This window comes from Canis lupus, chromosome 21, assembly GCF_048164855.1.
Source record: "Canis lupus baileyi chromosome 21, mCanLup2.hap1, whole genome shotgun sequence".
In the NCBI taxonomy this organism is placed as follows: Eukaryota; Metazoa; Chordata; class Mammalia; order Carnivora; family Canidae; genus Canis; species Canis lupus.
Window position 1 is genome coordinate 34,860,855 of NC_132858.1, and position 19,781 is coordinate 34,880,635.

Genomic DNA, 19,781 nt, shown 5'->3' on the forward strand with positions numbered 1-19,781 from the left:
ACTTTACGCATTATGTTTTTATGACACCAAATGGTATCACACTAGCTTTCCCTTAACATACGCTCTTGGCTCCACATGTAAGATCTTCTTGCCGTCTCTGTCTTCTCTGTTAATTCCTTCTTTAAAATGCAGCTGTGCTTTTCCTTACTACCATGTGTCTTCCTTGAGAATCCTCCCTATAACCCTTAGATATGTCCACTATTATATCATAGTTTGCATATTTACTTTGTCTTCCCTTATTTTAGGAACTCGTTTTATTTCTCTTTGTATCATCAACCTCTAAATTATTATCTTACCAAGAGTAATTGGAATAAAAAATTTCCTTCTTCTGTCTTCTGTTTTAGCAAGGGAGTGAAAGCACGGTTTGTTGTGACTGATGGTGGGATTACCAGAGTTTATCCCAAAGAGTAAGTTCAAATAACATCTGTAGAAATCAGTATGTGACAAAAAATTATGCTGAGGTTCTGTACGTTACTGTATAAGGAAGCCATTCTGTAGAGAAACTGATTAATAGATTAAAATGGAATCATTTAACATATCTACACTATTAAAATAACCTATTTCTTTGAAAATGCTATATGATTATTCATTTGTACTTTTGGATATTTGGGGTATTTATTCCAAAACTTGAGAGATTTTTTTTTTCCTCTTCGTAGACACAAGCCAACCTAAATGACATAGTGGTTACAGCCCGTTGGCAATATTTTCCTAGCACCTCATTGTTTTCACTGTTTTTAATGGGTCTTATCTCTTTTATCCTCAGAACAGTCTGTAAAGTGGGCTGGAGAGACTTATTACTATTAGTTGACCTGTTAACTACCTTGTACATCATTACCTGCAGAGTAAAACTAAGAGCTTTTTCTAACTCTTACTATCACCATTCTATGGTGATATGTAGCCTAAGGAGTATCGTTTACACCATCAATTACCACTGACTTTCTTAGACATACCTGAGATATAGACATATCTGTAAAGTTTCATGATGTTCACAGGCAAGTAGGTTATCAGGCAGATTAAAGAATAAAAATGAAGAGCCATTTCTTCCTTAGGGCTGGAGAAAACTGGCAAGAAAACCCAGAAACATATGAGGACAGCTTCTATAAAAGGAGTCTTGATAATGATAACTATGTTTTCACCGCTCCCTATTTTAACAGTAAGTATCATTTGGAATTCTGCATTCTCAATTTCCTTTTTTTAAAAAATAAATTATTGTTACTATCCACTTTCCCTGAAACCATATATCTTAATTGCTCAGAATAGTCTTTATTCATTATGTACTGTATGCATGACATTGGAAAAACAGAAGCACCTATTTAACTAAGGAGGTAAAATGTATACCCAGCAAACAGGCAGCCCAGAAATGTAGAGAGAGCATATCTGTGGGCATGTGTAATACCTAGAAACACAGGTAGGTAATCCCTTGTTTCACAAACTGCAATTATATTGAAGAATGTATAATGACTTTTAAAAATTAATCAGTTAATCAGTTTTAGTTCAATGAATAAAATGTTCTTGGGTTCTGTCCCCAAACTTTTCTAATTTAATCCCTGAGCCTTGGGGTTGGGGGCAAAGACTGAAGGATGGAGTGTATTCATCCTCATTTTCACAAATGAGGAAACTGAAATTAAGAGAATTTTGGAGTTTTGTCCAGGGACTTGTCTTCTAAAATGCAAAGGCCACCTTGAGTTCTAAGATCAGTCTTTCCACTTCACTTCAGCAGCCTCCTCACTCTTTTAGCAAGCCTGCATACATTATGTTGTGGAAATAAATGCAGCCCAGCTGAAGAAATCATATCCCAACATCAGTTCATTCACAGCAACTCATGGACACTCCAGTGAGCCTGATGTATAGAGAAAGATGAGGGAAGAGAAGACTGCACACCTCCCTATTACCTCTCTGTACTAGAATACTTAAGCAAAACACTATCCACACCTGTAGCTATTAAGAGAAATTCACTATTTGATTTATCTACACAGGCCTAATGTCCTTTTTTGTTTTTGTTTTTTTTCTTTTTCAGAAAGTGGACCTGGTGCTTATGAATCAGGCATTATGGTAAGCAAAGCTGTAGAAATATATATCCAAGGAAAACTTCTTAAACCTGCAGGTAAGCACATATATTTTATATATGTATGTATATACATATATATACATGACCAAAATTAAATGTGATCGACCTAATATTCATATTAAAATCTTCTAGTACTTATCTGGAAGGCTATCAGGGTGCTTCAACCAAAATAAAGGCAAAGACAGACATGGAAATTTTAAAAAATAAAATATAATTAGTTACCTATGAGACTGGGGAAAAATAAAATTGATACTGTATGGAGATGAGTTTTAAAGCTTATATGTTTATACAGCTTCTGACACAAATTTATGGAGTCAAATCAAAATTCTCAATGCTGGGTTGATCTAGCATTTCTGCTCCATAAGTATGTCCTATCAGATGAGTTCAAGTATACAAAAGGATATAAAGCCAAGGATATGGATTTTTGTAATAAGTTATACATGAAAAGTTTCCATCACTGGAGGAAAAGATAAATAAGTTATGGCATATCTATACTATGTGCCTGATGAAATGCATTAGGTAAGAATATTTTTAATAAAATTACAGTAAAGTCGAAAAATGACTTTTTTTTTGCTAAAATAAAACTGAGCATCGATGGGAACTGGCAGTAGGCTGGTGTCAGTGGATGCAATAAAGTAGAAATTATGTTTTTCATTATATGATTCAGTATTTGTTTCAGAGAGCATACACTAGTTCAGACTGAGAGCGTAGGTCAATGGCCTTCCTGCTCCTGCAGGCTGTTTTACCCCTTACTGGTGGAGCTACAGAGACTTCCCCCATCACTAACTCAAACTAAGAAAGAAACTAGAATCACAGCCATGTTTTTGAAACGTGTGTAAATTTTTCTTAATGTCATTTTGCAGTTGTTGGAATTAAAATTGATGTAAACTCTTGGATAGAGAATTTCACCAAAACATCAATCAGGGATCCGGTAAGATAATTTTTTTTCAACGTTTATGCTACACTCCCTGTCAAATGCAAGTAAGAAAAGTAAAAATAAAGTCTTACACATTGACAACATGAATTTTCATTGCTCCCAAATTGAAGCAGAACTATGAATTACTATTTCTGGAAAGTTTTTGTTTCAATTAGTTAATAAAAATAATTCATTGTTATAATTTGAAGTACAAGATAGCTATTAATTGAGATTTTATAAAGATAAAACTATTAGTTTTTATGGGATGGACTAGACTCATCTAATCTTACTTTTATACTTGACAAATTATTCTAAGATTTATAACATAGTAATAGTATATCATTTGATTACTTTTTTATTTAAAAATGTGGGGTGATAATTATGTTTTTGTCTTTCAGTGTGCTGGCCCAGTTTGTGACTGCAAAAGAAACAGTGATGTAAGACAACTTTTTAAAATAAAACTTTTAACTGTCATTTTTTTTGTGTTAACTATTACAAACACATCAGAGCTAAAATTGAAGGAATTTTTATTTGAACACTAAAAAAAGTTACTTTATGGATTTTGAAATCATTTATATGTAAGAATTTGAATTACATGATTGTAATTCCTCACCTTATTTTTTTAAATATTCACATAAAAAGCCTGTCTTGGTATGGACTCTCTTGTCCTCCATCTCAGCTGTGTTTGATCTCATGACCCAGAGATCAGGCAGGACATGAGCCAAAATCGAGTTGGGTACTGAACCAACTGAGCCACCAAGCCCCACCCCCGAATGAACAGAGGTATTTTTTGTTGTTGTTGTTGTTGCTGTTTTTTTTAAGATTTTATTTATTTGTTCATGAGAGACACACAGAGAGGCAGAGACAAAAGGCAGAGGGAGAAGCAGACTCCATGCAGGGAGCTCGATGCAGGACTCGATCCCCAGATCCTGGATCACGCCCTCAGCCAAAGGCAGACGCTCAACCACTGAGCCACACAGGCGCCCTCTGAATGGGCTATTTCTACCCCAGGTGTCCTTAAGTTTGATGAGGGCAGTCTTCCTTTGTCTTTGGCACTATCCCTTCATTTGTTCACTCTGTTTATAGTGAAGAGAAAACTTCTTGAGCTAAATTTTAGAATTACGTATTTTTTTAAATCAAATTCCACTTCCATGATTGGATTTTACATTTTCTTGTTACTTCTCTTGCTCTTTGAACTTCCTTTGTCCCAAAGTTAAATATGCTCTAAGAATGATACTATATAAATTATTCCAGAATAAAAAAAAAATTTCCACTCTTTTTTCCTAGTTTTGTGTGTCTGTTTATTTCCAAGACAAACAGTGGGTTCATACCATCTCTTTTCTAATCATGCACAATTATAAACCAATAATTTTATTTTTATAGTTTCTCCATTTTGTATAGACTTTATAGACAATGAAGACTGTTTTAGAGCCATGATTTTTAGCAAGCTGCTTCAACATTAGGAGAGTGGGATGCATATATCCCCAACCCTGAAAACAATGTTTTTGTTATCTTATACAATAACAATTAAACCAATTCATGCATTTAAACATGATATAAACCATACTGCCTTTTTTTTAAAAGCATGTAACCTGGTGATTACAATGCACTTTTAAAGATATGTCTTGTCAAAATATTAAGTATGTGTTTATACGTTATTAAATATTTTGTTTTATCCAATTTCCTGGATCATTCAAATGACCAAATGGGAAAAAGATTGACATTTGGAATGGCAAAAAGATTATTCCTGATTTGTTTTTAGGATTTGTTCAAAATGGGTTGACAGTTTTAGCTAAATGGGTGGTAGAGGATAGGAAGCCCTGAGAGTCTGATATGAATCTGTGTGTCTCATTTCATCAGAAGCTCTTGATTATATATGTTTAAATTTTCTCCAATTTTTTTGTTAAAGTCATCTACATACAATGACGTTATAATGCAGCCTTCTAACTAACCATCCTCAAAATGTGTTCTTTTTTTTTTTTTTTTTTTTTTTACTTTGGTAGGTCATGGATTGCGTGATTCTAGATGATGGTGGATTTCTTTTGATGGCAAATCATGATGATTATACAAACCAGGTAGGTTCCTGAAGTGGGACAAAGTACAGTTTCCAAAGTGTATTTTCTTGATTAGCATTACACAAGTCCTTCAAACCATTATAGAAATTCAGGAGTGGTTATAGTACTGTCAGAAAATAAATTTTAAAACGCTGATGTAAAATACACCATTAAATACATTCTGAATATAGTCTCCTGATACTTGTTAGTGGAATTTCCTTTCTGATACTAACAGTTACCTTTAAAACATATAGTTGAGAATGTTAACGTAATGGGAACTTTTTATTCTGGATTTCTCAGAAATTTAGAAAATGTTCCCATATTAAGTATTAATAGTGTCTCAGTACGCGGCTGCTGTGATCTCTTGACGTCTGTTCCAAATCTGCATGTTGGCAGCAGGTAGGCTTAATGGGCTCATGCAGGATTTTAAGCAGATTAGAATCATTTGCCAATTTACTGCATTTCCGAGTGTCTATTTCTGGTTTCTCCTGAGACAGGAAAGCTCTCTCAACCCTGAGCCTTTTGGTAACTGGCTGGAGTTGAGCTTCGTTCCAGTTGGCCCCTTGAGGCCTCTGATCTTGCTCCCACCCCAGCCGTTCTCCTCAATGATGCTACGCCCTGTTTCCCACAAGGAGGCCGAGGGGCTGCGGGGTCACCTGCGCCCGCCGCTGGGACCGGGATGGGGACCGAGATGGGGACGGAGATGGGGATGGGATGGGGACCGGGATGGGGACAGGGATGGAGACGGGGATGGGGACGCAGTACCGGCAGCATCTCCTCGGCTCTGCCCCCCCCCGCCCCCCCCCCAGGCTTTGCACCTCACGCCCCCACCCCCTCTTCGTCGCCGCGGCCTCAACACGGGCGTCCATCTGAAACTTAATTATTTTTCCTCCTGTAATAGATTGGAAGATTTTTTGGGGAGATCGATCCAAGCTTGATGAGACACCTGGTTAACATCTCGGTTTACGCCTTTAACAAATCTTACGATTACCAGTCGGTGTGCGAGCCCGGCGCTACGCCCAAGCAGGGGGCAGGGCACCGCTCGGCCTACGTGGTCAGTAACCCCGGCCCCGCCCCGCCCCGCCCCTCCCTTGAGGTCCCTCCCCCTCCCCGGAGCCCCTCCCCTCCGCTGTGGACCCTGCCCCGGAGGCCCCGCCCCGCCCTCGAGGTCCCTCCCCCCGCCCCAGGGGCCCCGCCCCTCCCCCGGAGGCCCCGTCCCTGCCCGGGGGCCCCGCCCCTCCCCCCGGGGGCCCCGCCCCTCCCCCGGGGGCCCCGCTGTAAGGTCCTCCCTTCTGGCCCGCAGCCGTCGGTCGCGGACATCCTGCACATCGGCTGGTGGGCCACGGCTGCTGCCTGGTGAGTGGCACCTGCGCTTCACTGGGGATGCCGAGCGGGTTGTACAAAAATAGTCATGAATGTGAGGACAATACAGATCTCGTGACCACACTGTAGTGTGGTTCATTAGTAGGGGGAACGACTTTCCTTTCATTTCCCTAATCACATACTGCTAATGTTTACAGATAGTTTCTCCTAAATGCTCAACTGAGACTTGTTGGGACGCCTGGGTGCTCAGCGGTTGAGCGTGATCCTGGGGCCCCGGGATCCAGGCCCACATCAGGCTCCCTGTCGGGACCCTGCTGCCCCCTCTGCCCCTGTCTCTGTCTCTCTCATAAATAATTTTTTTTTTAAAGCTGTTGCAGCTCTTGTTTTCATATGAAAACAGTGTTTGCTCATGCAAACTCCAGCGTCTTCAGAGATCTATTGAAACTCTTGTGTTTTTCTCTTTACACTCAATTCTTTAAATTGTAGGGGTATTAGCCTATAAGAAGTTTCTGCCTATTGCCTTCAGTACCCAAATTAGATGTCTTCATGGGTTAAATCCAAGACCCCATAACTCATCCTTTCACCTCCTTCCTACTCATCCAAAGGCTGGCACAGGTTCACCCTCCTTACCTCCTTGAACACCTCACTTGAACTGTACACCTACGAAAACAAGATATGTAAACTGTTTGAGGCACTGTGGAAAGTAGGCAAGATCAGATTTGTCATTGTTGGCCTCTGGTCAAGTTGCTAACCTGCTTGTTTGGGATCCTCTCTCCCCCTCACTCACTTACCTCCTCTGTATCCTGACCCTACAGTATTGTGCAAGCTTTACTGCATGTAGATTAAGCTTTAACATTTATTTAATGGTAAGGCTTTCCCAGGGAAAATGAATGATTATACCAGTTTGTGAAAGTAGCAAAGACTTTAGATTAAAAATCCTATTTTTTTTTTTTCTGGGGGAAAAACATGTAAAAAATGGGGCTTTCTGTTGTGACACTGGTATTTATGTGTTAATTGACTCAGGTTTTCTAAATCTCCTAGTAATCCTGAATATGTGATTGCCTTGATTCTATTTACTGGCCAGAATCTACCTCCTTCTCATCACTTTTTTTTTTTCTTTTAAACTAAGTTCAGTTCCAGATGATTCTATACTATTCTATAGTATTTGGCTCAATTGTCATTTACTATAAAGCAGAAATGTACCATATGCCCTATGTATATTATAGTTGATGAATGTCACATTATGTATTTACAAGTATATTCTATATTGTCAAGTAAATAGTTTAAAAACCCACAGCACAAAATTGTTTTTGTTTGATCTTTTGTTGTTTTCCACCTTGGAGTTTTAAAACTAAAACAAGGAGCAATCCTGAATGTGAAACTTATGCTGTGAAATACAATTACCACTCCTCCATGATCACATTTGTTATGAGGCCTCTTTACACCTAAGCACCTCTTTCTTGGTCCTGAACATTTCTGACTTCATCACTTCTTTCACAGAAACAAATCTACAGTGTTTTGAATTTAGAAGCATCATGTGCTGAAATGGACCTAATTATATAAAATAAAACTGCTCCTTAACTTTCTATTGTCAGATTATCAATTTTTTCCAAACAGATGAAAAAGAAATGTATGTGTACATACAAAATTATTCAGTTTTTTAATTGTACAGCTTATAAAGGAAATATTTATATTTTTATCAATAATTATTCATATTTACAACTTAGGTCTATTCTACAGCAGTTTCTCCTGAGTTTGACCTTTCCACGACTTCTTGAAGCAGGTATGTGAACACTCAGCTGTTTTTATAATTAAAATTTTGTTTTGGGATGTACTGAGTTCATCCAACTCAGAGAAAGTATATGTATTTGTGTATATGAGAGAGAGAGAGAGAGAGAGAGCGCCCATCCATTCAATAGTTTCAAAGATTGGAATCTTTTTGTCATGACTTTCCTAATGCTTTGACAATTTTTTCTTTTTTAATGTCATTGGCCTCTATTTTGTAACCTCCTATTTATTTTTTTCTCTTGATATTTATTGGGCACTATTAGGGGCTGCCCCTAGATTATCCAGCCATAAATAAGCCCCACAGGGTGCCTGCCCTTATACACTTGGTGTGCTGAGAAATGAAGGCTCTGGGCACTGACTATAGTGTCCCCTCCTGGTGACCTGCGTCCTTTTTTTTTTTTTTTTTCCCACAGTTGAGATGGAAGAAGAGGACTTTACAGCCTCTCTGTCAAAGCAGAGTTGCATTACCGAACAAACCCAGTATTTCTTCGATAATGATAGTAAATCATTCAGTGGTGTGTTAGACTGTGGAAACTGCTCCAGGTAATCTGTGTCTTCCTTTTAGGAAGAATCCTTTGTCACTAAGAAATTGGATTCGCTTTTATAATCATTACAGAGAGTAATGGAGATTGTTGTTCCAGATCTTTAGTTTCACTGTAGGCTTTAAAAATTTACATTTTTTAGACTTTATCCTGTCTGGATAAGTTGTAATCCTTTCAACTATCAATAATAGGATCAGGAAAATTGTACCTACTTTTAGCCAAAACATAAAGAAATCTGGTAATATAATACATTTTTGTCTAAAAGAATCCCTTAGGGGATCCCTGGGTGGCTCAGCGGTTTAGTGCCTCCCTTTGGCCCAGGATGTGATCCTGGAGACTGGGGATCAAGTCCCACGTCCGGGCTCCCTGCATGGAGCCTGCTTCTCCCTCTGCCTGCGTCTCTGCTTCTCCCCCCGCCCCCCCGGTCTATCATAAATAAATAAATCTTTAAAAAAATAAATAAAAAATAAAAGAATCCCTTAAAAATTTTTGCTAAGGTCATAGAATTTTATGAACTATAATAAACTTAGAATTAATTATAGTACTTCTATGTAATTCTAAGCCAAATATATGATTTCTATTTACATTTATTTACTAAATAGGTTTAAGAAAGATATTCTGGGGGTGAGGAGTTTTATTTCAACCTTTCACTGAAATTTACAATTGGATGTATCTGAATTGAAATCAAGAACTAGGGATCCCTGGGTGGTGCAGCGGTTTGGTGCCTGCCTTTGGCCCAGGGCGCGATGCTGGAGACCTGGGATCGAATCCCACATCGGGCTCCCAGTGCATGGAGCCTGCTTCTCCCTCTGCCTGTGTCTCTGCCTCTCTCTCTCTGTGACTATCATAAAAAAAATAAATAAATAAAAAATAAAAAAATAAAAAAAAAAGAAATCAAGAACTAAGAGAAAATATTACTTCCTAAAAATTATTAGTAGGCATAAAACATCTTGAACAGTTTTTTAAAGAGATTGAGAATTCAGTTTCATTGTGGGGGATAGAAGATAAAGGCAAGGTGGGATTTTTTTAAAGTTTTGAGAGAGATTGATCCTCCCTGTCACAGGATCCCTGATAATGGAGCAGAGAGGCACAGATTTGGGACAACTGTTTCTAGCAACCGAGGGCAGGTTATTCTAGAAGCAGTGTTAACTTAGAAAAGAGGAAATAGGAGGAGGTAAGGTCATCTGAGCATGTGAAAGGGCTGGAATAGTTGCTAAGCGATCTAGACATTTCTAACAGAGAAATGTTTTGCAGAAGCAGTTAGCTGAAACTAGCATGAATTTTTAACCAATATGGTCGGTCAGTAGGACTTTTCTGATTTACTTTAGCACACCTCTGTGTCCTAGGAGGTGGTTGGGGTAGGAAGAGAAGAGTCAGGCATCAACTCAGAAAAAGCATTGCATCTTGTGTAGAACTCAGACTATGAGGCTATCAACTTTAGGGAGCAGAATCGTAACACCTGTGATGGTATCTCAAAACTTCAGAATCCTTTGGCCTTTGACTAATAGGTGTCGGTAACAGCAATCTGTGCTTTAAAAACTAAATAACATTGCAGCGTACCGATTTGTAATCAGGATATGAAGCTCAGTCACGGTGGCTTTTGATTCACTTCATCCTTGTGCCCCAGGTTCAGTGGAGAAAAAGGAAATTCAATTTTTTGGGGAAAATGTATACTCATAAAGAAGTGACTCTCTAATGACAGACTAACATTTTTATTTTAAGAAGCCACTTAAGACATGGAAGAAGAAGAAAAAAAAACAAACACTCAATGGAATTGAAAGCCCTTCAAAGCCCTGTCTCTGTGTCGTCCAGGTTAGAAGTTACAGCCCCGAGAAGCTATTTCAATGATCAGTTATAATTAATATTACATTTTATGCCTGAGTCCCATTAGTCACCTTTCAGGAGCTTGGTAGCCTCAGGAGGCTGCTGTTAACCATGCTGGGCAAAACAGAAAACCTTTCCATCTCTACGACGTTGGTCAACAGCACTGATCTATATTTACTCTGCTCTTAGGCAGGATGCTTAGACTCTTCAGGCTTCTAATATTTTCATCTGTAGAATAAGATAATTTTTCAGTAATAAGTACCACACTTCCTTAAGCATATCAAATCAAACATTTATTCTAGGAGTTTCAGCAACTCAGTCATACTTATTTTGCATTGAGGACTAACACTTAAATTTTCTAGTATTTGGGAGAGGTAACGTGCATGCTGATGAGTCAAACATGGTCATGTTTCTCTTCTAAAATTCATTCTCATTTTGTTTTACTATTTATATTGGTGATGTTTTGTGTTTCAAGAGGTCAGATTTTTTTATTTTAATATGTAAAATTGGAGGATTTTTGTTTCTTTCCCCCCCAAAAGAGAATGTCCATTTTCTCTCATTTTTAAAAATATTTGTTTTGCAGAATCTTTCACGTAGAAAAACTTATGAACACCAATTTAATATTTATTATGGTTGAGAGCAAAGGGACTTGTCCCTGTGACACACGACTGCTTATACAAGCAGAGCAGACTTGTATCCTTTGACGTCAGCGATGCTTGGAATCGAACGCCATCTTACAGTAAGGCATCTTTAACCTTGTCACATTGTTTATGCTCAAAGAGCAAAACATACAGAGCGCCGTGATTACCTCCCACAGCAGAACAGACCCCTCGCACAAAATGTGGTTTGAATGTGCAGACCAATGATGCACCAGAGAATGATGGTATATTGAGGCTCTATGGAGGAGGCAGTGCGGGTTTCCAAGTAGATCTGGAAATGGCTTGCAAGACGAGGGAGGGGCAACTGGTTTGGGGATCCGTTAGCTGGGCCCTGTGTAGCTGGGATTGTTAAAAATGGAGTTGATTATGATGTCTGTCTACAGTGGATATAAATATGCTAAATTGACAATGCAATTAAAGCATTGTGACAGCAGGGATTGTACAGAATTCCTATACCCTTTGCATTTGCCCATGTTTCTTGAAAAAAAAAAAACATGATTTTTATTATTAGCAATTAGTTGTTTATAATAGGAGGCACCCAGGTCCTCCCTTGGGCTGCTTTATATGTATTACTCTGAGTCGTTTGTTCATTTCATCCCCTTAATATTTTACAGATATCTATTCAGTGCTTGCCCAAGGGCATGCTGTATAGAATAAAAATAAAAATAGCAGCCATTAGTTTGACAAAAGAAAATTGTGGCAGTTTACTTCTTTAAATTCCTTAAGCTCTTGAACTAGTTGTGCTGGACTAGACTAGTGGTGTAGGTGTCTGTTCCTTGCTTCGGGAAATGTATTTTTTTTGTGTGGGAAGAATGAATAACTTCATATTCCTTAACGAGTTTCTTTAGCTGATGGTCCGGATCCTTGTGATATGGTTAAACAACCCAGATACCGAAAAGGGCCTGACGTCTGCTTTGATAACAATGTCCTGGTAAGGCCAAACTTTCGTTGTATTAAAACATGAGAACTAGGTGGTCATTGTCTTCAAGAATTTAGAGAGACAAATTAAAAAACTCCAACATAGTGTCTTAATCATAGCTGATGTACTTCGCTGGTAGATTGATTTTTCATTTCAGTATTTTTCAGGGTTAGCCTAAGCTTCACAGTTGCTTCTTCTGTTCTTCCCACAGGAAGAATTGTACTTTCAAACACAATTCCAATCAATTCACTAATAATCCCAGGTTGCAAATGCGGTCGTTTCAAACGCTTTCTCTTCAGTAGTGATTGACAATAAATGCTATATGAGTTGCCTCCTTTCATTTATAGTCCAATCTTGAAGATAGAAAAGGTATTTTTATGTTTGCTTAGTCTTTGTCTTTATTCAGTGCATTAAAAACCTGTGAAACAGCTATTGTCCTGTGATTGTATCATTCTACTTTTTTTAACATGGTTTCTGACTCTGCCAGAGATTTGTATTTTTACCTTGCAGTGGTATTAGACCAGGTCAATTACAAAGGGCTAGCTAGGTTCATAAAATTTTTACAAAACATCTTTATTGTAGGTCATGTAAAGACGACTACTCCTTTTCCTGTAGGGTGGCAGTCTTCCTCCAAGAAATGCTATTCCAACATACCATGCATGCAATCAGCTGTATGCTTTTAAAATAATTTTAATTATTAAGAAACTTTATTCTCAAATGTGAAGGCCACACCATCATTCCTGTCTAGTTTTGAAAACTATTTTTTTTCAATTTAATATTCCTCAATTCTGATTCTTCGTGGTGGACTTTGCATGAAGTAGCTTGCATACACTAAGGAGCATGCAAAGAGAGATCATCATCTTATGAACTGTTTATTCTAAAAAATGTCAGATCACCTCTTGTTTAATGTGCATTTACAGAGGTGGTAATTGATTTAGAATAGACTTACCTCCTATGTACTTATTTACTCAAATATGCACATAGCTACATTTGTCCCAGAAAAAATAAAACACTTCCAGATACATAATATGCACTTAGATACAAATTACTCACTTAGATGAATTAAGGGGAGAACAAAAATAAATAAATAAAATCAATGATGAGAAATAAGGCTTAAAAAACAAGATGTGTTAGCCAGTAATTCCCAGTTATGTCTGCAAGAACTATTGATCATTTCTCTTTGATGGAGAAAGTGATTCAGAGTTGCAGCTAAGTTTATTTTTTTTCCATCATATCCTGTTAGACTTAAATAAAAACCCAGATCTGAAGACTTCTGTTGTTCTGTTATATTTTCAGGAGTTTTGCCCATGTCAAATCATTCCCCAAAGAATGTTGAATGTGGGCCTAAGGGGAGTGTTGCTCATTAGGGAAACTTCATTCATCAACTGTTTGTCACTAGAGACTGAGATTAAATTCACTCAGCTGAACTTTAAAGATCACATACAAACCCTATTACCCCAAATATTTTCATCCTAGGAAACTATCTTCATCAAGGCCCTGCAAAGCTTGGACTATGACAAAAATTTTCAATAATTCATGTTCTTGTGAATTACACATCGGAGTGTGTGTGAAAGTACAACCCTTGCTCTGTAGCTTAATGTGCTAATGATGTCTCGTGTTTCTTTCGCAGTGAAATATTTTGGTAATGCTTATTTTGCAATGGTCACTGTGAATCTGCTCTGGATGGAGGCTCGCATAAACTGCTAACTGCCAGCAAACTGCATGAAATCTCATCTTGTATGTCTTCTTTTCTGTGTTTTCTTTCCTTTTCCTGTACTTGCTACTTTGCCCATTATTAATAGGATCAACTAATGTGCACAAGTCATGCCTCTACCATGATGTCAGCTCCTGTCTTCATTGTACTGCAAGTTTTCATGTGGTGTGGATGGTCAGTCACTTTCTCTAATTTTTCTTTTTTTGTGCATTGCTTGAAATTTTAATAAATAATCCATATCCCTAAATCCACTATAATAAATGCTCTGAAACCAGGTTATTCAAATCCCAGCGCTTATACTGCTTTGTAAATAGTTGAATTCAAATATTGCTTAAGTTGCTAATCCTAAATCAAACATAGGAAAAGGATATGCTTATTTAAAAATCAATACCTTCTTTTAAGATTTTATATAAAGATTAAGTCAGTATGGGAAAAATTATATATGCTTCAAGATGTCTTGCATTTACTAAAGAGAAATACCCTAAGGACAATTATTTGAGTTGGTCATCTCTGTTTTCAAAAGATGCAAACATTTTTTCTAAGTCAACAATTCTGGTTTTTCTTTTCCTTTTTTAGCAAGTGGGACTTAATCAACTTTTTATATTTTTATTACCAAAATATTGATACTCTTATTGAAATATTTTAGAACAAGCGCTTCCAATTTCTAAGTTCATCTTACATAGAATTACAGTATCTAGGCTAAAGTGATCCTTTATTAACCTTTGACCAATTTCTGAATTCTATCATTCATATGACCGAATAACAGTTTCTTTTCCGATGCTCTGAAATCATCATGAGTAGTATTATTGGAGCAACTTTGTGTTCTTTCTTCACTGCTGTCCAGGTATTCATTGATTAGGGAACCACTAGATGGAGATATGGCCATTACTGTGAATGGAGTGAGCTCATCAGAGAGGGATAAAAGTGGAAGAGCAGAGGGAGTCTCAGAAAACAAGTACATTTTGGGGGGGGGGATCATAAAATCATGGTTTTCATGGCTCAAGATTCCACATGAAAGAAACCTAGCTGATTTGGATAATAAAGACCAAAATTAAATGATCCCCTCTCCATGGACCTATTTTTAAAATTGATAGAGAGGTAGCTACTTGAAGTCATGTTTTACTGATCCCTACCCAAGTGGTTATACCATTTACATATGAAAAATATAGTGAAATCATTTTTTCCATGTTATGTTTTTTATACTCCTCCCTATTTGTGATCATGATAGAAATAAGCAAACTAAAACCTAAGAAAATAGTGTCAATAGTATAAATATTCACTCTGTTTTCACCTTTGATTTAGAGGTTTGCTTCTCTCAATCATAGAATTCTTAGGTAAGATATACAAGCAACTAATTCACACAAAAATATAGGTCAATTCCCCTTTTTTATCTTTATGTTAAAAGTCTGTGAATGTTTCTAAGGTGTTTTTCTTTCTCACCATAAACTATAAACTTACCAAGAAAATAAATATTACTGTGGATTCAGCTGGATGGGATCAGTACATTTTAATGAAATAATTTTTGAAAGATGAAAAGAACACATCTGGGATTCCCTATTATTATTGTGTCCTTGAGCAATATATAATGAATAGTCTTGAGAAGATGATGTAGATGGCATATACTTTACATTAATAAGACTTGTTGAGTCTTTAAAAACACAGTTATCAGTATGGAACAGTGAATCTTATTTATGCAATTTGAGTGTTGATATGATGCCATCAAAAGAAGTATAATTTTCTCTGAAACAACACAAAGTTGAAAAAAATAATGTCAGTATCACCCAAAAAGACGGAGTCATTTGTTCCCGACACTGAAGACCAGTAAAGTCAAAGTCTAGGCTTCAGTGCTAGTCTAATTGTAACTTGGAATTTGTGGTGGGTGAGATTCTGCTCACAGATCTCTGACATCTTCTAAAGGATCATCTCTATATAAGAACTTCAAGAATGACTGCCTAAAGCCAAGACCCCTGTATCCTATGGAATCTAAAAAGAGTCTCAATTATCGATAACCCGTTACAAAGCCCTGTACTGTGAGGACTTCATTAAAACACAAGTGTTCAAATGAGAACTTTTGACAGGAACTTTTTGAAGATTAAAGAGGTAAAGAAGAACAAAAGAAAGTTTATTTATCAAAGAAGTAAAGCAAGCCAGTAATATGTGCCATTGAGAAAGTTCATTATTTTATGCAAACTGCAAACCCAATTTATGATAGCACATTACTGGGTACATGAAGAATGAATATACAGATGTGTGTATGTGGTATACACACATTTATATAGTTGAACAGATACATCACCTACTTCATGGGTTAATGTGGTAAGTGCGCTACAGTGCTGTGTAGGAGAACACGTTATTTGTTAGACATCTTATTCCTATGAAAAGACATACTGTAGAATATCCATCTGCCTAATTTTAAAAATACATTTTCTTTGAAGTTGGTATAGGTGGTTTAACTATAAACCTGTTTAAACTCCAAAGTTATCCATTATTTGAGGGCTGTCTTCACCAGTGATTTTGACTTTTGAGTATGATGACTGTAATTCAGAAAACAAATAAGTTACAAATTATTGAACTCTTACTATCTGTAATTAGCCACCCCTACTTATTCTAATTTGGGAAAGAAAGGCCGAATTAAGAGTTTAGCAATACTTGTTTAACAAGAGAAAACCGAAGATATTTTAGCCACTAGAATACATGGTCTTAAAAGAAAATTGGGACAAAATCATATGAATAAAAGAAAAAAATTCTCAGTTGACTTGTTTATTAAGAGTCTTTTGAGAGGAATCTCTAGATGAAAACTGAAGAAAAATATTAAAATAATGTATATAATATTAACACTGCATTCTTTTTCTCCTTTGAGGTACCAGTGCTAAAAATCAGCCTGATTTACCTACTCATATTGTTTGTGAGATTTTGATCTGTCTTTAAGACAGAAAATGCTAAGGTTTCTCCTACATCAATGCATTTGCGACTTAGAATGGTTTTAGCATCTATCTCTTAATTTCAAGTCTTAGTATATGTGGTTGCCATGCAAAACACATGAGAAAACATGACAGAAACTGAAGAGGCAGATTTTTTTAGTGTTAATCCACTTGCAGACTTGAGGGACTCCAGTTAACTTATCTAAACTGCCCCCTCCCAGACTTGACATCAGGACACACAGGAATTGCAACTGAGCAAATAATAAACAAAACAAAACAAAAACCTATAAATATAAAAGTACTATAATAGGAATTTATTTGACAAAATATATCTTTAACACTTACTGTACACTAGTAAATTAGATCATTCTTCTGGATGTGAGATATCTGAGACGTGTTTATACTAAAAAACATGTTTTTTTAATCTGGAATTCAAATGTAACTGAGCATTGTTTCTTTTATCTTGTTGTCCTACCTAGAGGGAAGAGTATTTGATTAAACAGGAGCAAGTATGAAATCTCTGAGATAGTACACACTTTGACCCACTGCAGAGCCAGACAGTGTTGCTAAGAAATTTAGATTTTGTTCTGAGGGATTAAAGAAAAAAACTTGATTTATGAGTTTTAAGGAGACTGCTTTTTGGTAAAAAGATTGTAAAAGAGCAAGAATTGGAAGCAATGAGACAAGGGAGGCAGCTTTTGAAGGACTGTAGACAAGTGATGGTGACTTAGACATGAGATAGTGAGAAGTGGTAAGTTTGGGGATGTATTTTAAAGCTAAAGTTAAGAATACATGCTGGTGAATTATGGTCAGAAAAATAAAAAGGAGGAGTAATCACCGATGCCCAGTTGACTTTGCCCTGATCTATTCAGGAAGATCATATCTTTGGGCAAGTTTGAGACCTTTCCAAGATGTCAAATAGGAGAGGCAGCAGAGATCAATCAGTGTGGAGGTTAGAGGAGCATTCAGGTCTGAAGATATGCAAGTGTGAGTTATTGTGGTTCTGGTCCAAGATGGTGACATAGAAGTTCCAAACTCACTTTATCCCACAGACACACTAAATCTACAACTATTAGCAAAGAAAGAATTTGAGATACTGAATGACGCATACACACTGGGTGAATGAGAGAGCAGCCACATCAAAACAGGTATGAAAGACTGAGACACACTATTTCCAGAATCCCTGTCTGTGCCATAGCAACTTAAAATCAGGAGGGAACTGGTAACTCTGAGCTTTTTCCTGCAGAATGAAGGGTTTGCTCTGAAAATCTAATACTCTCACTTTTTAAGACCTCATGCAAGGCACAGTTCCCCCAACCACTATCTCTGATAGTCTAAGAGGGCTTATGTCCGTGAGACCCATAGGACCAAAGGAACATAGAAACAGTTCTCATCAGGCTCAAGAGGACTTACTGCGGCTCTCCTCCCAGGGCTCAGAGAAGATGGACCAGACAGAAATGGCCTACTCTCACTCTTTCCCTGATGGTGGATATCTGCATCCTTAAACAGCTGTTGCCTGCGAATAAGGCTCATTGAGCACATGCCTCCACTTTCGCCCTATGACACTCTCCAAGAACTCACCTAAAGGAACTTGTAAACACATCTCACATTTGCCTTTTGAGGCTACCGCCCAAAGAACACCCCCTTTATCACTTGGCTCTGGTGGCTGGCAGGGCTGATGTCCTCAGGTACCACAGGACAGTGGCAAATAAACAGGCCTTAACTGCGTATTTCCCCAGGGTTCAGCACAGAGAAAGCAGACAAAAATGCCTTCTGTCAGCCATACCCTAAAACGGAAAGGTCCATTTGCATACCTAAGAAACCGCTGCCCTGGGTCTGTGCTCCAATCAGCCTGCATCCAGGTGCTGTATGATCTCACCTCCACTGGGCCACTGACAGGTATCGCCCACCCACAACTATTGGGAGCTGTTCAAGGCTGGGAAAGGTGGCTGTTTCATCTAATGCACAGAAACCAACACAGAGTCCAGGAAAACAAAGAAACAGAAAAATATGTTCTAAACAAAACAAGATACAACTCTGCTAAACAGACTTTAAGGAATTCAAAATAATGGTCATAAAGATGCTTACCAAAGTCAGGAAAAAAATGCATGAACTTGGTGAAAACTCAAATAAAGAGAAAATATGAAGTACAAAAAGGTCACAGAGCTGAATGTAATGTAACAGTAATAACATGAAAGACAAAAATAACATGAATAGATACCTTAAAAAGCATTTGACAAAATACAACATCATTTCATAAGAACCTTGGTCAGATTGGGTCTAGAGGAACATCTGTCAACATAATAAAGGCCGTGTATGTATGACAAACCCACAGCTAACATTCTCACTGGAGGAAAATGTCTCAGAGATGTGACAATGCGGCCCACTCTCACTGCTCTTTTTCAATATAGTAGTGGAAGTGCTTCCTAGAATTTTATGCAAGACAAAGAAGTAACAGGGATCCAAATAGGGAAGGAAGAAATAAAACTGCCAGTATTTACAGATGAGATGGTTCTGTATGTAGACAATCCCAAAGACTACCGAAAGACATCATCAAAAAGGAGAGGTGGCACAGATCAATCAGTGTGGAAGTGAGAGGAGAATTTAGCAAATTTTCAGGATATAAAATCAGAAGTCATTTGCCTTTCTATACCTTAATAATAAAACATCTGAAAAAGAAAACTGTCCCATTTGCCATAGCATCAAAAACAAAGTATTTAGGAATAACTTCAAGGAACTAAAAGAACTACGCAATGAAAACTATAAAACTTTACTGAAAGACGACAGACAGACCTCCTGTGTTTATGGATTTGGAGAATTAATATTGTTAGTATGTTCATACCACTGAGAACTATCTATGGATTGATTCAGTGTACTCCCCATTAAACTTCAAACAACATTCTTCACAGAAATCAAGAAAACAATTCTAAAATTTGTATGGCCCCACAAAAGACCCAAAATACCATGACAATCCCAAGGAAACAGAACAAAGCTACAGTAATCAAAACAGTATGGTACTAGCACAAAAAAAAAAAAAAAAAAAAAAAAAAAAA

General features: G+C 37.3%; 1 protein-coding gene across 7 annotated transcripts in view; it reads left to right on the forward strand.

The window, feature by feature from the left end:
• CACNA2D1 (calcium voltage-gated channel auxiliary subunit alpha2delta 1) overlaps positions 1-19,781 on the forward strand; it is a 475,442-nt gene that overhangs the window by 443,325 nt on the left and 12,336 nt on the right. For all 7 annotated transcript variants that reach the window (XM_072791358.1, XM_072791360.1, XM_072791359.1 and 4 more), the window contains 12 exons: positions 345-407; positions 1,050-1,153; positions 2,018-2,104; positions 2,932-2,999; positions 3,383-3,421; positions 4,988-5,059; positions 5,940-6,092; positions 6,342-6,394; positions 8,089-8,144; positions 8,563-8,692; positions 11,099-11,208; positions 12,023-12,105. In XM_072791358.1, the coding sequence (XP_072647459.1) occupies positions 345-407; positions 1,050-1,153; positions 2,018-2,104; positions 2,932-2,999; positions 3,383-3,421; positions 4,988-5,059; positions 5,940-6,092; positions 6,342-6,394; positions 8,089-8,144; positions 8,563-8,692; positions 11,099-11,208; positions 12,023-12,105 (1,018 nt within the window). The remainder of the gene's footprint in view (positions 1-344; positions 408-1,049; positions 1,154-2,017; positions 2,105-2,931; positions 3,000-3,382; positions 3,422-4,987; positions 5,060-5,939; positions 6,093-6,341; positions 6,395-8,088; positions 8,145-8,562; positions 8,693-11,098; positions 11,209-12,022; positions 12,106-19,781) is intronic.